A 16413-nucleotide genomic window follows, 5' to 3' on the forward strand; every position below is an offset into this window, starting at 1 on the left:
GGCTGGCACGCACAAATAGTAAAGCAAGTTACATCTATGCACTGCCATTTTCCTTTTGGTCTTAATTAGTTTGGTTTGAGAATTTTTCACAAACTTTCAATAAAGTGGTCTGGCTTTTAATTAAATAACAGATGTACTCAGTAAGGTTATTGAAGCAAAGAGAGAAGAACCAAAATAACTCCTGTCCTCCTGTGATTTCACTTTCTCAGAAGAAGTACAAGAAGTGCTTACTTTTTAGCTCCTTTCACCAAAGCAATTTCATCTGGTGAAGAGGAGATATAGGTTAATTCAGCTGATTCTGTAGCTCCATCAACAGCATCATTTGTTTTAATTTCTACAGTATGACATAAACACAAGGCACGCAGAAAGAGCTCTTCTCGATTCTGTAGAACAGAAAAATGACTTATTTTTACTATGATCACATAGTAACTAGGTAGTGAACAGAGACAAAGTATTAATGTGAGAGAATATTATAACCTCTAGTAACAGAAATTTATAAATCCCTAATATTCAAATGAGGTATATATACTCCTAGTACCCAAGAGAGTTCCTGGCTCTCAGCTAGCACAACCTAGAGGATGCATTAACTCATTCAGGTTATTGTAGTGCCACCTAAACCAAAATAGTGACTTCCACATGGCATAAGAGAGTTCATTCAGTATCTAATTCACAGTCCAGCAACAGTCCACGTGTACAGAGACTCTGGTTCATTTAATGTCTAAACACTTCTGGGCTTTAATAATTTGAACAGACATCACTCTTACAGGAGCTTATGTTTTTAAAAACGAAGCGTAAAAAAATTATGACCACACAGGCAAGCAAGGGAAAGTTTTACCCAAATGCCATTTCCCACACTTCTCTCTACTGGTAAATTCTACTTGATCACAAATTCCAAAGGCGTAATAAAATGAGAAAGGTGAAGCCAAAAGAACAAATGGTTATTCAAAAGTCTATATTATGCACGTACTGGAAAATTCTTCATTTCTATTATAGAGGGTTAACACAGGCATACATAGATAGATTTCTCGGTAAAATGGTAATACAGAAAATGCTACCTTATCTGCTCTGTCATAATATGTTAAAGGCCCATCAGTCTGAGATAATCCAACCTCCTGAGTTACACCTTTATACTTGTGTCCATCTATGCAGCATTCAATGAATTCCATGCTGTTTTCAGTAAGTGTGCCAGTCTTATCTGTAAATACATAATCTACCTAAAAAAAAGAACACAAACATACATATTTTCAGTTTCTTCAGTGAGATTAATTTTTAGTTAGCTGCAAGGCAGGGCTTTTTTCATATTTGTAGAAAATCACCTCTTCTAAGACTTCTTGTCAAATGTCAGGGAATTACAGAGGCAATATTATATAAAATAAATGAGAAATGAATATTTTTAAAGACACTGAAATAGCATCACATCTAAGGTAGACATACTCAAATGTAGAAAATTAATATGAAGAAAAATGTGGCCATTTTATCAAACTAAGAGTCCTTCAATTAAGTCCTTTAATTTAAATTAACTTGCTTTGATATTAAGAAGTTACATAAGAAAAGTCAATTTTCGGGCCGAGCCCGTGGCGCACTTGGTAGAGTGCTGCGCTGGGAGCGCGGCGACTCTCCCGCCGCGGGTTCGGATCCCATATAGGAATGACCAGTGCGCTCACTGGCTGAGTGCTGGTCACGAAAAGACAAAAAAAAAAAGAAAAGTCAATTTTCCAAGTGTAAAACAAGAATATACTGACCATTTATTTCACATACACATACACATACAAACACTCACACACACACACACACACTCTCTCTCTCTCTTTCTCTCTCTCTGTCTCTGGGCTACTATGTACCATTACCTATTAGAAAAATATTTAATACGAACTTAAATTAACTGAAATATAACAAAATAAAATAAAAACTGATGGGAGGTTTTTTTCCCTCTTGAAAAGTACAATTTTCTAGTAGAATATTGGACGGAAGTAAAATATATTACATCTTATAAGGTACGTAAGAATTACAGAATATAAATGGACCAAGGAAACAATAATGTTAACAGTCACCTAATTAGGAGACACAAGAGGTCAATAGTGATCAAAAATGTAATTGAAATTTCTTTCCACATACTATTCATATTTTTCAGATAATCCTCAAAAAAGTTTCCAAATTAAAAAAAAAACGCAGTTTATGATAGGCTAAAGTATAATTATAAGCATATTTTCATAAATAACGGAAAAAATAAGCTATGAAATTTTCCTTTAAAATAAACCATTTTGAGTATTTCCATTTTATCTCAGTTTTTATCTCTTCTATTTATAACATCTGGCTTTTGGAAACCCACAATTTTATCCTCCTTTTTGGCAATTTATTGTTAAATAGTTAAAATTATGGGCTGACAAGAACAAGCATAAGCACAAGATTAAGGTTTTTATTATGTAAGGAAGAAAGAGATGAACTCCAGCAGTAGTTGCTTTCTAATTATTTTTCAAAGCTTTTCACGGTAGCAGCAGTGGTACAAATATAGCATTCCAATCTTTCTTTTTTTCCTGTTAGCCAGCCAAGTTTGAATTCTCTCTTTAAATTAATCCAAGTGGCATTATTCCTGTTTCATTTAGATTTTTCCAGTTAAAATGAAATTTTGGGTGGCTTTTTTCCTGATCAAAATTATTAACCTTCACTTCTCCCCTGAAGGTTGTCCTGGGTTGTTTCACCTTAGCACCTGGATGAGCATTAAACCCATTCAGAATCTCTTTTATTTAGCGTCAAAGGTGGTAGCTTTAAAAATAAAGTACAATTTATTTGCCTGTATGTAACAGTTTGGGCAGTATGGATCTGTATATGTTGCATCTCACAGGTACAGGCCAGCAATCTATAGCCAAATACAGTAATTATCAATCTGTAGCATGCATCACATGCAGTTGGAGGGCTTGTTAAAGCTCAAATTGCTGGGCTCTATCACCAGAGTTTCTGCTTCAGTAGGTTTGAGTTGGGCCAGATAATTTATTTACACTTCTAAGTTCCCAGGTGATCTTGATGCTGCTGGTCCCAGGATCACCACTGCCCTAAAATATACTATATACGCAGGAAAGGGGGAGGAGGGGATCAGCTGTGATTCATACTAAAATGTATTCTTACATTTAAAGGAGAGAGAGGGATAAAGGCAGAGGCTGCTGCTTGACTCTGATTCTCAAGCAGACTCTTCCTCTTTATCTTTTTTCTACCTTTTTTCTTTGGTCACTGGTTGGTACAGAAATGGTATAAGGATTGAACCCTGGACCTTGGTATTATCAGCACCACACTCCAACCAACTGAACTAAACTGCCAGCCTGTCTCTTCCTACAGTGAGTGTGATATTGTAAAATATATATTTGATCTTCCTCCCTGTTTCCTGACATACAGTTCCTAAAACCCTTGGAATTTCCCAAGTGATAAGAATGCCTTCTGTATGCTAGCTTCAGGATGGGGGCTGGTCACCAGAAATACCAAGGCTTGATTAGAGGATTGAGACATTCAGCCTCACCCTCAACCTGGGGGGAAGAGGGTGGAGAGAGGGGCTGAAGGATGAGTTGATCACCAATGGCTAATGATTTAATCATGGTTACATAATAAAGCTTCTATAAAATCCCAAAAGGACGGAGTTCAGAGTTTCTAGATAGCTGAACATATGGTGGTTCCTGGAGGGTGGAAGCTCCATGCCCCTTCTCACATACTTTGCCCTATGCATGTCTTGCTGTTCATCTGTATCATTTGTCAGTCATATACTTTTATAATAAACCAGTAAACATAAGTAAGTGTCTCCCTAAGTTCTGTGAGTCGCTTTGGCAAATTAATCAAATCCAAGGAGGGGGTCATGGAAACTCCAATTTATAGCTGTAGGTCAGAAGGACAAGTCACAACCTGTGCTTGCGATTGGCACCTGAAGTGGGGGGCAGTCTTGTGGGACTGAGTCTTCCACCTGCAAGATCTCTGATGCTGTAGGAAGACAGCATCAGAACTGAACTAAATTAGAGTACGCCCAGTTGGTGCCTGTTGAAGAATTGATTGCTTAGTGTATGGGGAAACCCCCCACATATCTTTTGTCTGAAGTGTTGTATTGAGTGACTGTGTGAGAATAGTGAAGGAAAAAAACACTTTGTTTTTTATTTTTTTTCTCCCTATCTCTTAGTGAGATAGCTGCTGTGGAGTAGAAAGAACTCTGAACTATAGGTTGAACATATGAAATTTCCTATTTTGTAGGTCAAAATTGATAAAAAATTTTCATAAAGTTTAACCTAAAGGAACACATGTACTGGAGCATTGGCTCCACCACCTAATTTTGTGACCTTGGGAAAACCTCTATCTCTCTAAACTTTAAATATTAACCTTAAATAATAATACCCACTGTACAAGACAGATTTTAAAAATCCTCAATAATAAATATGATCTGTAAACTATAAGTTGCTATATAGATGTTGATTGTCATTTCTGTTGACTTGACCAAAACCACACAGTACTAGACTCTTTCCATTGCCATACAGTCCCTGATTTTTCTGATCAATTGTGGTTGTATGTGTTTCCTACAACCATAGAGAGTAAACAATCTGAGGATTTCTTGATTTCTTCCTAATAGCAACCTCAGTACCTAGAACATATCCCAGGTACACAGTAAAAGCTGAATAAATAACCAGTGGGTTGAATTATTGGAATCAGAGTATACACTTAGACTGTAAGTTTACACCATAGGCATAGCAGCAAGACCAAGAGGGGATAGGAGTGAGGAGGCTGGCCCCAGAATTTTCTCAAGAGGGACTGAAACCATTTGGTTGTCTAAAAGATTGATGTCTGATCATAAAAGACCCCATTACTTTCCAACTGAGCTGAGAATATACTTCCTTCTGTTTCTCACATTAAACACTGTCCTAAACATATTTTTCTCTTTCTTTAATACCAATGTGGGTCACTTTTACAGAGGTTAAGCAAATGTTTGCAATGGTATTGATGGGAACAAATCCACATTTTCTTTAGTAACATAAAAAGCCCTATAGATCTTAAATTATGACTCATCAAAGAAGAAATTGGTTACACTTAATGATGTGTGTACCAGTCCAATGAATGCTAAATGGCCTCAGAAACTATTTCATTGCATTCTCATTCTACACATACAAGCTGATAATGATGACAAGTATTTTATATACTGTATTAACTGAAGTAGTGGTCTGGCTATTAACTTAGTGATTTGACTAAGTACAGTGTTTGGTTGGGGAAGAGAATGGTGGCTGAAACAAAAACTGTAACTCTTTTTCACTGATCAAATTTACCAGATCATTACCCAAAGCTCTACTTTATTTTCTGCAGTGTTAATACAGTCTAGGTGATAAGAACAAGATTGCATTCCCATACGTAATATGGAACCAGCTGAGGTGGAGATCTGAAAGAAAGAGATAAGAGTCTCATATCAAGTGAAACCTTGCCTGGGCATCCTGTCTGTCTCTGATAAGTGTCAAATATGAAATGAAGGCTATTCTATTAGTAGTAGTAGTTGAGGCCTAGCCCCAGGCTAGCCATGACCATCTTTGAGTAGGTTAACCCACATAGCCAGGCACTGAATCTAGAACAGGCAGGTTTACTTAACATTCAGAGTGAACTACTAAATCAGTTGTTAGGGAAAGGTTCGCCAGAAGTGGCTTGTATACTCAAAAATTTTTCATGCAAAAACTCCGCAGATTGATGCCTTTTATTGGAATTAGATTACTTTCACTCAGTTCTGCTCTGTCTTTGGATAAAAACTTCTGGTTTAAAAACACTAGGGTCAGATGTGCCAACTCTAGTCACCAACAAAAGAATCTTTGAGGAACAATATCTAAGGGAAAAGCCATTCATTCATTTCTTGTCCTATTCTTAGTGCCTCAGTATCTACATGGGATGCAGACTCCATGGTCTGAGATACTGGTGTCCTGAAGTCAGGTCTTAAAATGTTATCTGGAGAATGCTTTCAACCTTCCACAACTGCAGCTGTCAAGAGGGTACTTCGGTTTAGGAAAAGGCTATGTCAAAAGCAGAAATGGGGGGTTGGGGGGGCGTGGCTAAATTCAGCAAGAGAGAACTTTGAGATGTAGATGCAAATCAGCACCATTTAAAACTAGTGTGAGGTCCTGTTCCATTAACTGAATTTGCATCTCCCAATGACAGAAATGATGTTTCCACAGCCATGACATTCTAAATGTTATGAGAATTAAATGCAAGCGAAAAAATTCCCTCAGCTTGTGAAGATGATTACGACACAGTAAATGCAGACAAAGGGAAAACTTTCTCAATACTAATAAGAAAAACACCTAAGAAGTCATCACTTGAAGAATTATGGCTAGACTGCATTGCACCGGAAAATAAATGCACCTGGGTTAGAAATGAGGTCACCGTCTGGGTTACAGTAGTACTTGAAGCAAAAAGCATTTTGAGGAGTGCACGCCCTCTCATTTTCCCTTCATTTAAGTTCTTGTACTAGAATAAACAACTCTGCTTACTAAGTCTATATTACATCTGACTAGAAACGTACCAAGCAAGTGTCAAAAGGACAACTCTAGTCAATTTTGTTTAAGAAACAAAATGCACTTACAAAATAGCTATATTTACTATCCCATATTCTATCCACAATTGGTTATAGATGGTGATGAAGACAACATGTTCCTGTTCCAAAGTAATAAGTCCTAATCTAACAAAATCACCTGGTGAATTTTAAAAAGAATTTCTGTAACATTCAAATTTAATACATAAATAGCATCTTTCTCATCAATGCCAGCAAAAAACTGATGAGACAGCTACGAAAACATTGCTTGCCTTCATTACATGCCTGCTTAAAAAATTGTCTTTGAATCACATTTCCAAATGAAATGGTCACATATATTGGTAATCCAGACTACAAAAAAAAAAAAAAAAAAAAGTTTATTTTCATATACTAACTTATTTTAAGTAAAGATATGTTCTAACCTGACCAAGTTCTTCATTAAGGTCTGAGGTGTTAACCAGGGCTCCTTCGTTAATTTCTTCATCATAAAAGTCCTTATCCCAGGAGATGAAGAAGGAGCCCAAGAATTTTTGCATTTCTACTGTGACATACATGGAGACAGGAATGATAAAGTTGAACAGAACCATAAATGACAGGAAGTCGGTGAACATTTTCAAAGCCTAAAATAAAACAGATAGTTCACACTAATTAGATGCACAGTTCTGTGAAATGAGTTAACTTTCATTGATTTATTTCAGTGCTGAAAGCATTGCTTTTGCTATAAAGAAATTTCCCAGTAACACTATATCATTCTAGTCAAAATTATCATAATATATGAGAACAACATTTAAGAACACCCTCAATTTTATCATTACTATTCAGTCTACACACCTTTTGTCTTTACACTTTTAACTTCATTAAGTTCTCTGCTCCCTCTGCCCCTAGATATGTGAGATCAAAATTTATATGCAGACATCCCTTATGCTCCTATCATGATACCTCACAAACTCATATTATACTAAAATACCAGAGCTTCTTGCCAAATTCAAATTCTTAACTAAAGGGCTAAAAACAAGCACAGATGCCTAAAGTAAAAGGGAAAAAAACTCTAAAACTATTAAATATTTAACGGCTTAGGGCCACCATAAAACCAAGAGAAAACCCAAAAGCTAACAAAAGGTATCATTTATCTGAGTGGCATTTCAATAAAGGGGGGCTTGGTCACAAAGTTCTAGTTACCATTTTCAACGGAAAACAAATTACCTTCAAAGTCTCCCGCTCTTTCTGAGTCTTTTGGTTATACCAAGGTTCATCATTGTGTGGGGTACTTTGCCAAACATATTTTAGAGTAGTGCATACTGCAGCTTTGGTCAGTAAGATAAATAAATATACAATCAGGAAGGCATTAATGGATCTGTAAAAATAAGATGGTATGGATTTTAAAACCACCTAAACACTTAAGACATCAACCAGATATAAATTAAATTGCTATCTAAAGCTTCTCCTGTGTATAATATGTAACCACAGTACAAGCCTTTAAGAATGAACCTCAGCTATCACAGCTGCAGCATCACTCTCAAGTTGCAAAACGGGAAAGCTAGCCCTGAACTATTTATTGATCACCAATACTCCTCAAAGTGCAATCAATGGCTGACTAGCTTAACACAGTAAGCTAGACTTCAGTAAGGCTGTTGGAAAGTGACAGGAGACACACACACCATTACCCACTCAACCCTTATAGAAGGAGTAGCTTGTCTCTATTTCCCTGAATACTAAATGTGCAGGGTAGAGGGCAGAGTAGCAAATGTGAAATCCTCACGCTCAGTGTAGATTCTTTCAGTTTGAAAGTGGAGCTACGGAGAGGGTGCCACTGATATCCTGGACATCCATGTCAGTAATAGACAGAGGTCTGTGCTATGGTTACCTGGCTTGAAGGTCTACTAGGTACAGCTTCAATAATTGCCAGGAGGCTATTATCTATGTTGTAGAACCAACTGGCATACAGTAACTAAAGGACCTCAAACAATCAACTCCAGTATCAAAAGGGAATGAATTTATAGTTCAAGTGAACTCTGCCCTTTTACACCTACGTAAGCTTAGACAAGTAACTTATCTTCTTGGAGACCATTTCCTCATCTGTAAAGTTGAGAGGCTAACACAAACAAATTACTTCATAGAGTTGTTCAGAGTACTAAGCCAAATCAAACATACAAATCATTAAGGATAGTTTCTGGAACATAAACAAGTGCTCAAAATGGTAGCTCCTATTACAACTGACATTGTTTTTTGTTATGTTTGTTACTTGGAATTACTGAGGAAGTAACTATTTCAATCAAAAAAGACTAAAGAAATTGTGGTGCACACTAACTTTTCGACAGCAGAACGTTTCTGAGATTTCCCTTGGTAGTTCAAAGCCATTTTGGTTTCCATCCCAGTGTAAACAGCAACTCCTGAGGAATAACAAAATATAATGAAAATTATGTTACAACTGAACTTGTCAACCAAGTCCCCACCCAGTTGGCTCTGTGAAATTTAAGTCTATAAAGGTGGGAATTCTACGCCCTCTTCTACTCACTAGTTGATAGATCATTTATAGTATAATTTTAATTCTATATAGTATTTGTCATATTTCATGTTAGTGTACCATCTTGTATATGCCCAACACCCAAATATAGGTTTAGATTAAATGGTGATACTAGCCATGACCACTTTAACATGCACTATTTATTCACAGGCTTTACAATGAGTATTTCTAATAAGTATATCTTAAAAACAGTTCACCATATATCTTCTTGGTATTTTTTAGTGTAGCTCCTTTCAGCAAGAGATTTTCGGGTCCCAAAGACCTAAATAAAAAATGAACATAGCTTATCCAAACTACCCAATAGTATTATCGACTTTGGGGATGTTTGCCCTAACACACATCTATCTCCAAGGGGTTGAGAATGGATCTGTCGACTTTCACCATATGCCTACTCTCCAGGACAAGCTGAAACAGCCCTCCCTCTGAAGTTACTTGAGGGTACAGCACAGATGGAGGCACAGTACAGGAGTAGCCAGCAACACACAGTGGTAAAGAAATGCACAGAAGGGTAAAGGATTATGAGTCACAGACAGCAAGACAAAACAGGACAGAGCAGCAGACGGCAAGAAACAGAAATAGAGAGTCACAGGTAAAAGACGGAAAAGCAAACACCAAGGTGGGAAAAACACACTGACATATTTTTAGAGAGTGAACCCGCCTTTTGGGGGATCACTGGGCACCCCATGTTTCTTTAACTTCTTTTCTAGTGTGGCTATGAAAACCAAGTGGAAAAGTTAAGGTAATTAACTGGATAATAGAGGAGGAAAGAAAGCATCCCTTTTGGTGTGAATTGCCTGATTATAAATGATCAGCCTTACATTTTACTTAAGTCCAAGTAATTCTTCCAGCATTTTACCCACTGCCTGTTCCTCAATTACTCACTCTTAAACCACTGTTCCTCCAGGTTTATTTCAATGTTGTTAGGCACCGCACACCCAGGGATAATAAATACAGTGGACAAAACAGGTTTGAAAATATCAAAGTGTCTGGAGCTCTGTTACTTTGGAATCCCTAAGCATTACTTCCAACAACTCCCTTCCCCCAACACGCAGAGACCCTACCACCACAAGATTAATCACAAGGCTAGTTACTTATTCACCTTTATATCCCTTTCGATAAAGAAAGGTATTTGTCTATTTTTCTGGGTTCCAAAGAGAATATACCTACCCCCCAAAAAAGATTAGAAAAATAACAAACTAACCTGGCAACAGCCTCAAGACTATCACTATAGATATCGATTCGCCCAACAAACCTGTAAAAAGAACATAATAGTAAATATGTTTTCTACATCCAGGTGAAATCCAAATACCACAAATATGAAAATGAAACCAAATACAAATAATGACAAAAAGATAGATAAGACTGAATGAACTACAAAAGCTTATTATAAGAGGGTACTTCAAAAGGTTCATGGAAAAATGGAATTAAAAGATAACATGAATCTTTCCATGAACTTTCTGAGGAGCCCTTGTATTTCTTGGGAAAAAAAAAAAGTTATGTTGAACCAATAAGGTATATAACATTTTCATGTAATATTTAAAATAATATTTTGAGGGGAAGATGGCTGACTAGAGAAACCTAGGATGCATTTCTCCCACAGAACCCCACCAGAACAGGCCCACCACTACCAGCACTGCACTCGCCGGTGACACTGTCAGGACCCAGGACCACTGCCCACCATCCTACTGTGAGTTTCACCCCATCCCATGCTGCTGTCGCCTGCAGCACGGCTCCAGCCGCTGTTATTACTGGTAGCCATCCAAACCAGTGCTACAGCACCAACCAAGCCAACAGTGCACAGGATTCCTGCCCACACTGCTGCACCAGTCAGCCTGTCCATGTGTGGGATGCCTGCCACAGCAGCCTGCAATGCAGTGGACCTTTGCTAGTGGCTGTCTACACCGATGCACCAGCCTGAACAACTATGCATGGGACCCCCACCCAAGTAGCTTCCATACCTACCTCAGCTGCTTGTGAGTTCCCCTGCCATAGTTGTGTTCTGTGTGGCCTTCACCACCATAGCCATCATACCAGCAGGACAGGCTGGGTGTGGGATCCCCTGCTAATACTTAAGCAGTAACCCCCACATCTGGAGGTGGAACTCCCTGCCGCCGCCCCCTGCAGTGTGGTGGCCATTGCCAGGGACCTTCCATACTGCCACACCAGCCAGACCAGCCACACCCAGGACCCTTGCCCAAGCCACCTCACCAGCCAGACCAGCTACACTCGGGACCCCTGCCCGAGCCGCCTCATCAGCCTGCCCTGCTATGTGTGGAACTCCCACCATAGTCACATGCAGTGTGGCTGCTGCCACCATAGCCATCGCACCAGCGGGATCAACTGGGCATGGAACCCCCACCCATGCCAACACATCAGCCAGACCAGCAGCTGGCACGATGCCCTACCAATGCTGAAGCAGTAGCTAGAATAACTGTGTATGGGACCTCTGCTGCTTCTGCCTGCACCACTGCTTCCGCCACTGCTGCTGTCAGCAGCCACATACACCACTACTGCCGCTGCTGCACCAATCAGACTAGCCAAGGGCAGGACCCACCAATGCCACCATGCACTGACACAAGAAGGGTCACAAACGGAGAAGCCAGAAAGAGGTAAGCCAGTGCAGACTCACACCCCAGTGACACAATTCAAACGGAGAATTTCTCCCTGTGTGCAGTGAACACCACTGCCTTCACCCAGGGAGAGTCACACATAGAGAACCTGGAGAATACAGAAACCCAGGATAGCCAAGTAGTGTACAGAAGAAAATTCCAGCCACCACCAACCTATACCCAAACCAAGGGAAGCAAGAACCCAAGAGGAGCCTTGGCCCATAGGACCAAGGAAAGAAACTTTGCCCAGGGTCACTCATTCAAGCTGAGGAGATCCAGTATACCCCAGTGCACATATCAGGGTCAGAGGACACTAGCCTGGGAACCAACAAGTCCACCCAGGGTCACGCACCCCAGCCAAAGAGTGAAAAGGAACCCAGGCACTTCGCCCAAGATCTCAAGAGCTGTCCCACATCCTCAACATCCCGAATAATTTCAACAAGAAATCACTAAGTGCCCCAGTGACTATGCCACAGAGGTACTCACACACAAGTCCAACATTGAATATGGCAGAAGTACCCATTCAGAGACTACACTATTGAGTCTACCCAGAACCAATACTAATATACCCTACTCAACAATCAATATAAAACACATCTACAGGAGGAAAACTCTCTCCTCAAAGCCCACTTCAGAGTAATAGAAGCAGCAGCTGCTCAACTGGATGACCAGACATCAATGTAGAGAGAGTAGAAATATGAAAAAACAAGGAAATATGACATGACCAAAGGAATACAATAATTCTCAAATACCAGACCCCATAGAGCGGGAAACCCTCAAAGTGTCTGAAAAGGAATTTTGAGTAACAATCTTAAACAAATCAGTGAGATACAGAAAGACTTAGTTAAACAACACGATGAAAAAAGAAAAACAATTCAGGACTTGAAGATATAAATTCCATAAAAAAGATGTAGCAGAACTCTTAGAATGAAAGACTTATTCAATGAAATGAAAAACAACTGAGAGTGTAAGCAGAAGGATAGAGCAAGTGGAAGAAAGAATTTCTGATCTCAAGGACAATCTTTTTGAAATAACCCAAGCAGACAAAAATAAGAAAAAAGAATTTTAAAAAATGAAGAGAATCTAAGAACTAGCAGACCACCTTAAGCACACAAACATTTGAAACATGGGTGTTCCAGATGGGGAGGCAAAAGGAAAAAAACATTAAAAACATAATCAATGTAGTAATAGCAGAAAACTTCCCAGGTATTGGTACAGATATGAACTTCCAGATTCAGGAGACTCAAAGGTCCCCAGACAAATTCAACACAAAAAGGTTCTCTCCAAGACATATTGTAGTCAAACTGTCAAAAGTCAAAGACAAAGAGAGAATCCTAAAAATAGCAAGAGAAGAGCATCAAGTCAGCTATAAGGGAACCCCCATCAGACTAACTGCAGACTTCTCAACAGAAACTCTACAGGCCAGAAGAGATTGGGATGATATATTCAAAGTACTAAAAGAAAAAATGAAAACCAAGAACACTTGATGCAGCAAGGCTATCCTTCAGAAATGAAGAAATAGTGTATTTCCCAGACAAACAAAAGCTGCAGGAGTTCACCATCAAAGGACCAGCTCTACAAGAAATCCTTAAGGGAGTATTGCACCTGGAACAAAAAAACCCAGTAATCACCACCATGAATAAACTAGAAAGAACAAACACCATTGGTAGAGCAGATATGCAAACGAGAAAGAAAAAGAAACTATATCATACCACCTTAAAAAATCAACAAAAACTGAAAACAATAACAGGGAAAAAGAAATGAAAAATGTTTAAATCAACCATAGAAAAAGCAATTACAGGGACCTGGGGCATGGAGCTGAGAAATGGACCCCCCACCCATAACCAGGCACATTGCCAGTGCCAAGGAGCATGCCAAAAACATCACCTCCATGTGGGTGGCCAACCACAGCTACCACAGTAACCACGGCTGCCGCAAAAGTGGCTAGACATCACAACCACCACAGAGATGGTCCACCAGCAATGGGAGTGCATTGATACAAGGACAGTCACCAGGAGAGACCAAAGAAAAGAAGAGATCACAAAGCCTATTCCAGAGTGACAGAAGAAGCATCTGCTCTACGATAATATTGGGGGACCTTGGACACACCTTTCAGCATTGACAGATCATCTAGGCAACAAATCAACAGAGTAATCATTACTCTTTCAGAGGGAGAGATGAAATCTAGGATTATCAGTGGTGGGAGTGGGGAGGGAGAGGGTTATAGGGAGAGTTTGGACATGGGGCATAAAGAATAAGTACAATTTGCAACAATATACATACTGGTAATATTGATTTGATCAACACATGTCAACACTGAATCCCAAAAATATGTATAATCAATTATGATTCAAAAAAAAAAAAAGAAAGAAAGAAAAGAAAAGAAAAGAAAAAGAAAAGAAAAGAAAGAAAAAGCAATTAAATGACAGGAGTAACACAGTACCTTTCAATAACAACCCTAAATGTAAATGGATTAAATTCCCAGCTCAAAAAGACACAGACTGACTGATTGGATTAAAAAGCTAGATGCAACTATATGCTGTCATCAACAGACTCATCTCACCAGTAAAGATGCATACAGACTACCAACAAAGGGATGGAAAAAGACATATCACACAAATGGAAACCAAAAATGAGTAGGATTAAATATTCTTATGTCAGATAAAATAGACTTTAAACCAAAAACCATAAAGAGAGACAAAGAAGGCCATTATATATTGATAAAGGGATCTATACAGCAAGAAGACATAACAGTCATAAACATATATATGTACCCAACACTGGAGCACCTGGATATATAAAGCAAACACTATTAGACCTAAAGAAAGAGAGAGACCCCAATATGATAATAGTTGGGGACCTAAACACACCTCTCTCAGCATTGGATAGATCATCAAGGCAACAAATCAACAGAGAAACACAGGATTTAAACTACACTTCAGACCAACTGAACTTGGCAGACATCTACAGAACATTTCATCCAACAACTACTGAATATACATTCTTCTCATCAGTAGATGGAATATTCTCCAGAATAGACCACACGTTAGGTCACAAATCAAGTCTCAACAAATGTTTAAAAAACTGAAATCATGTCAAATATTTTTCAGATCACAATGGATTAAAAATAGAAATCAATAACAAATGAAACTCTGGAAACTATACAAACACATGGAAATAAAACAACATGGGTCTCACAAACGAAACTCTGGAAACTATACAAACACATGGAAATAAAACAACATGGGTCTCACAAACGAAACTCTGGAAACTATACAACACATGGAAATAAAACAACATGGGTCTCACAAACGAAACTCTGGAAACTATACAACACATGGAAATAAAACAACATGCTCCTGAATGACCCGTGGGTCCAAGAAGAAACTAAAGAGGAAATCAAAAAATTTCTTGACACTAATGAAAATAAAGACACATTATACCAAACCCTGTGGGATACAGCAAAAGCAGTAGTAAGAGGAAGTTTATTGCAATAAATACTTAAGTCAAAAGAATAGAAAGTTTTCAAATAAACAACCTCCAAGAACTAGAAAAACATGAATGATCCAACTCCAAAATTAATAGACGGGAAGACATAATTAAGATCAGAGAAGAATTAAATGGAGACCCAAAAACTGATTAAAAAAAAAAAAATCAGTGAAACGAAAAGTTGTTTTTTTGAGAAGATAAACAGAAGAGATGAACCATAAGCAAGACTAACTAAAAAAAGAAGACCCAAATAACAACCATCAGAAATGAAAGAGGAGACATTACAACTGATACCACAGACAAACATAGAATCATTAGAGACTAAAACAAACAACTACATGCCAGCAAATTTGAAAACCTGGAGGAAATGGATACATTTCTCAACATATACAAATTACCAAGACTGAACCAAGAGGACATAGAAAACTTCAACAGACCAATAACAAGCAATGAGACTGAAGCAGTAATCAGCAGTCTCCCAACAAAGAAAAGAGCCCAGGACCGGATGGCTTTACTGCTGAAGTCTACCAAACCTTTAAAGACGAATTAATACTAATCGTCTTCAAACTATTCCCCAAAATTGAAATAAGCCATTCTCCCAAACTCATTCTATGAGGTCAGCATCACCCTGATACCAAAACCCGACAAAGATACAACAAAAAAAGAAAACTACAGGCCAATATCTTTGATGAACATAGATGTAAAAATCCTCAACAAAATATTAGCAATCAGAATACAGCATCAAAAAAATTATACACCATGATCAAGTGGGATTCATCCCAGAGATGCAACAATGGTTCAACATACGAAAGTCAATAAATGTGATACACTGCATCAACCAAATCAAGGTCAAAAATCATATGATTATCTCAAGAGATGCTGGAAAAACATTTGACAAAATTCAACATCCCTTCATGATAAAGAATCTTAGCAAATTAAGCATAGAAGGAAAGTATCTCAACACAATAAAAGCCATATATGACAAACCCACTGCCAATATCATCCTGAATGGGTAAAACCTGAAAGCTTTTTCCTTAAGGACAGGAACAAGACAAGGATGCCTGCTATCACCACTCCTATTTAACACAGTATTGGAAGTACTAGCCAGTGCAATCAGGCAAGAGAAAGAAAGAAAGGGCATCCAGATAAGAAAAGACAAAGTCAAACTGTCCCTGTTTGCAGATAATACGATCCTGCATATAGAAAAACCTAAAGACTCTACCAAAAAATTCTTAGAGCTAATTAATAATTTCAGCAAAGAT

The 16413-nt window shown here is 38.4% G+C and overlaps 1 protein-coding gene across 1 annotated transcript in view; it reads right to left on the bottom strand.

The window, feature by feature from the left end:
- The window catches only part of ATP11C (ATPase phospholipid transporting 11C), a 189012-nt gene that overhangs the window by 47460 nt on the left and 125139 nt on the right, over nt 1-16413 (bottom strand). The window contains exons 9-15 of the mRNA XM_063083465.1: nt 10255-10305; nt 9251-9315; nt 8838-8919; nt 7733-7883; nt 6952-7149; nt 1065-1214; nt 232-383 (exon numbers count right to left, since the gene is read on the bottom strand). Coding sequence (XP_062939535.1) covers nt 232-383; nt 1065-1214; nt 6952-7149; nt 7733-7883; nt 8838-8919; nt 9251-9315; nt 10255-10305 — 849 coding nt within the window. The remainder of the gene's footprint in view (nt 1-231; nt 384-1064; nt 1215-6951; nt 7150-7732; nt 7884-8837; nt 8920-9250; nt 9316-10254; nt 10306-16413) is intronic.

Source organism: Cynocephalus volans, chromosome X (assembly GCF_027409185.1).
Source record: "Cynocephalus volans isolate mCynVol1 chromosome X, mCynVol1.pri, whole genome shotgun sequence".
Lineage (NCBI taxonomy): Eukaryota > Metazoa > Chordata > Mammalia > Dermoptera > Cynocephalidae > Cynocephalus > Cynocephalus volans.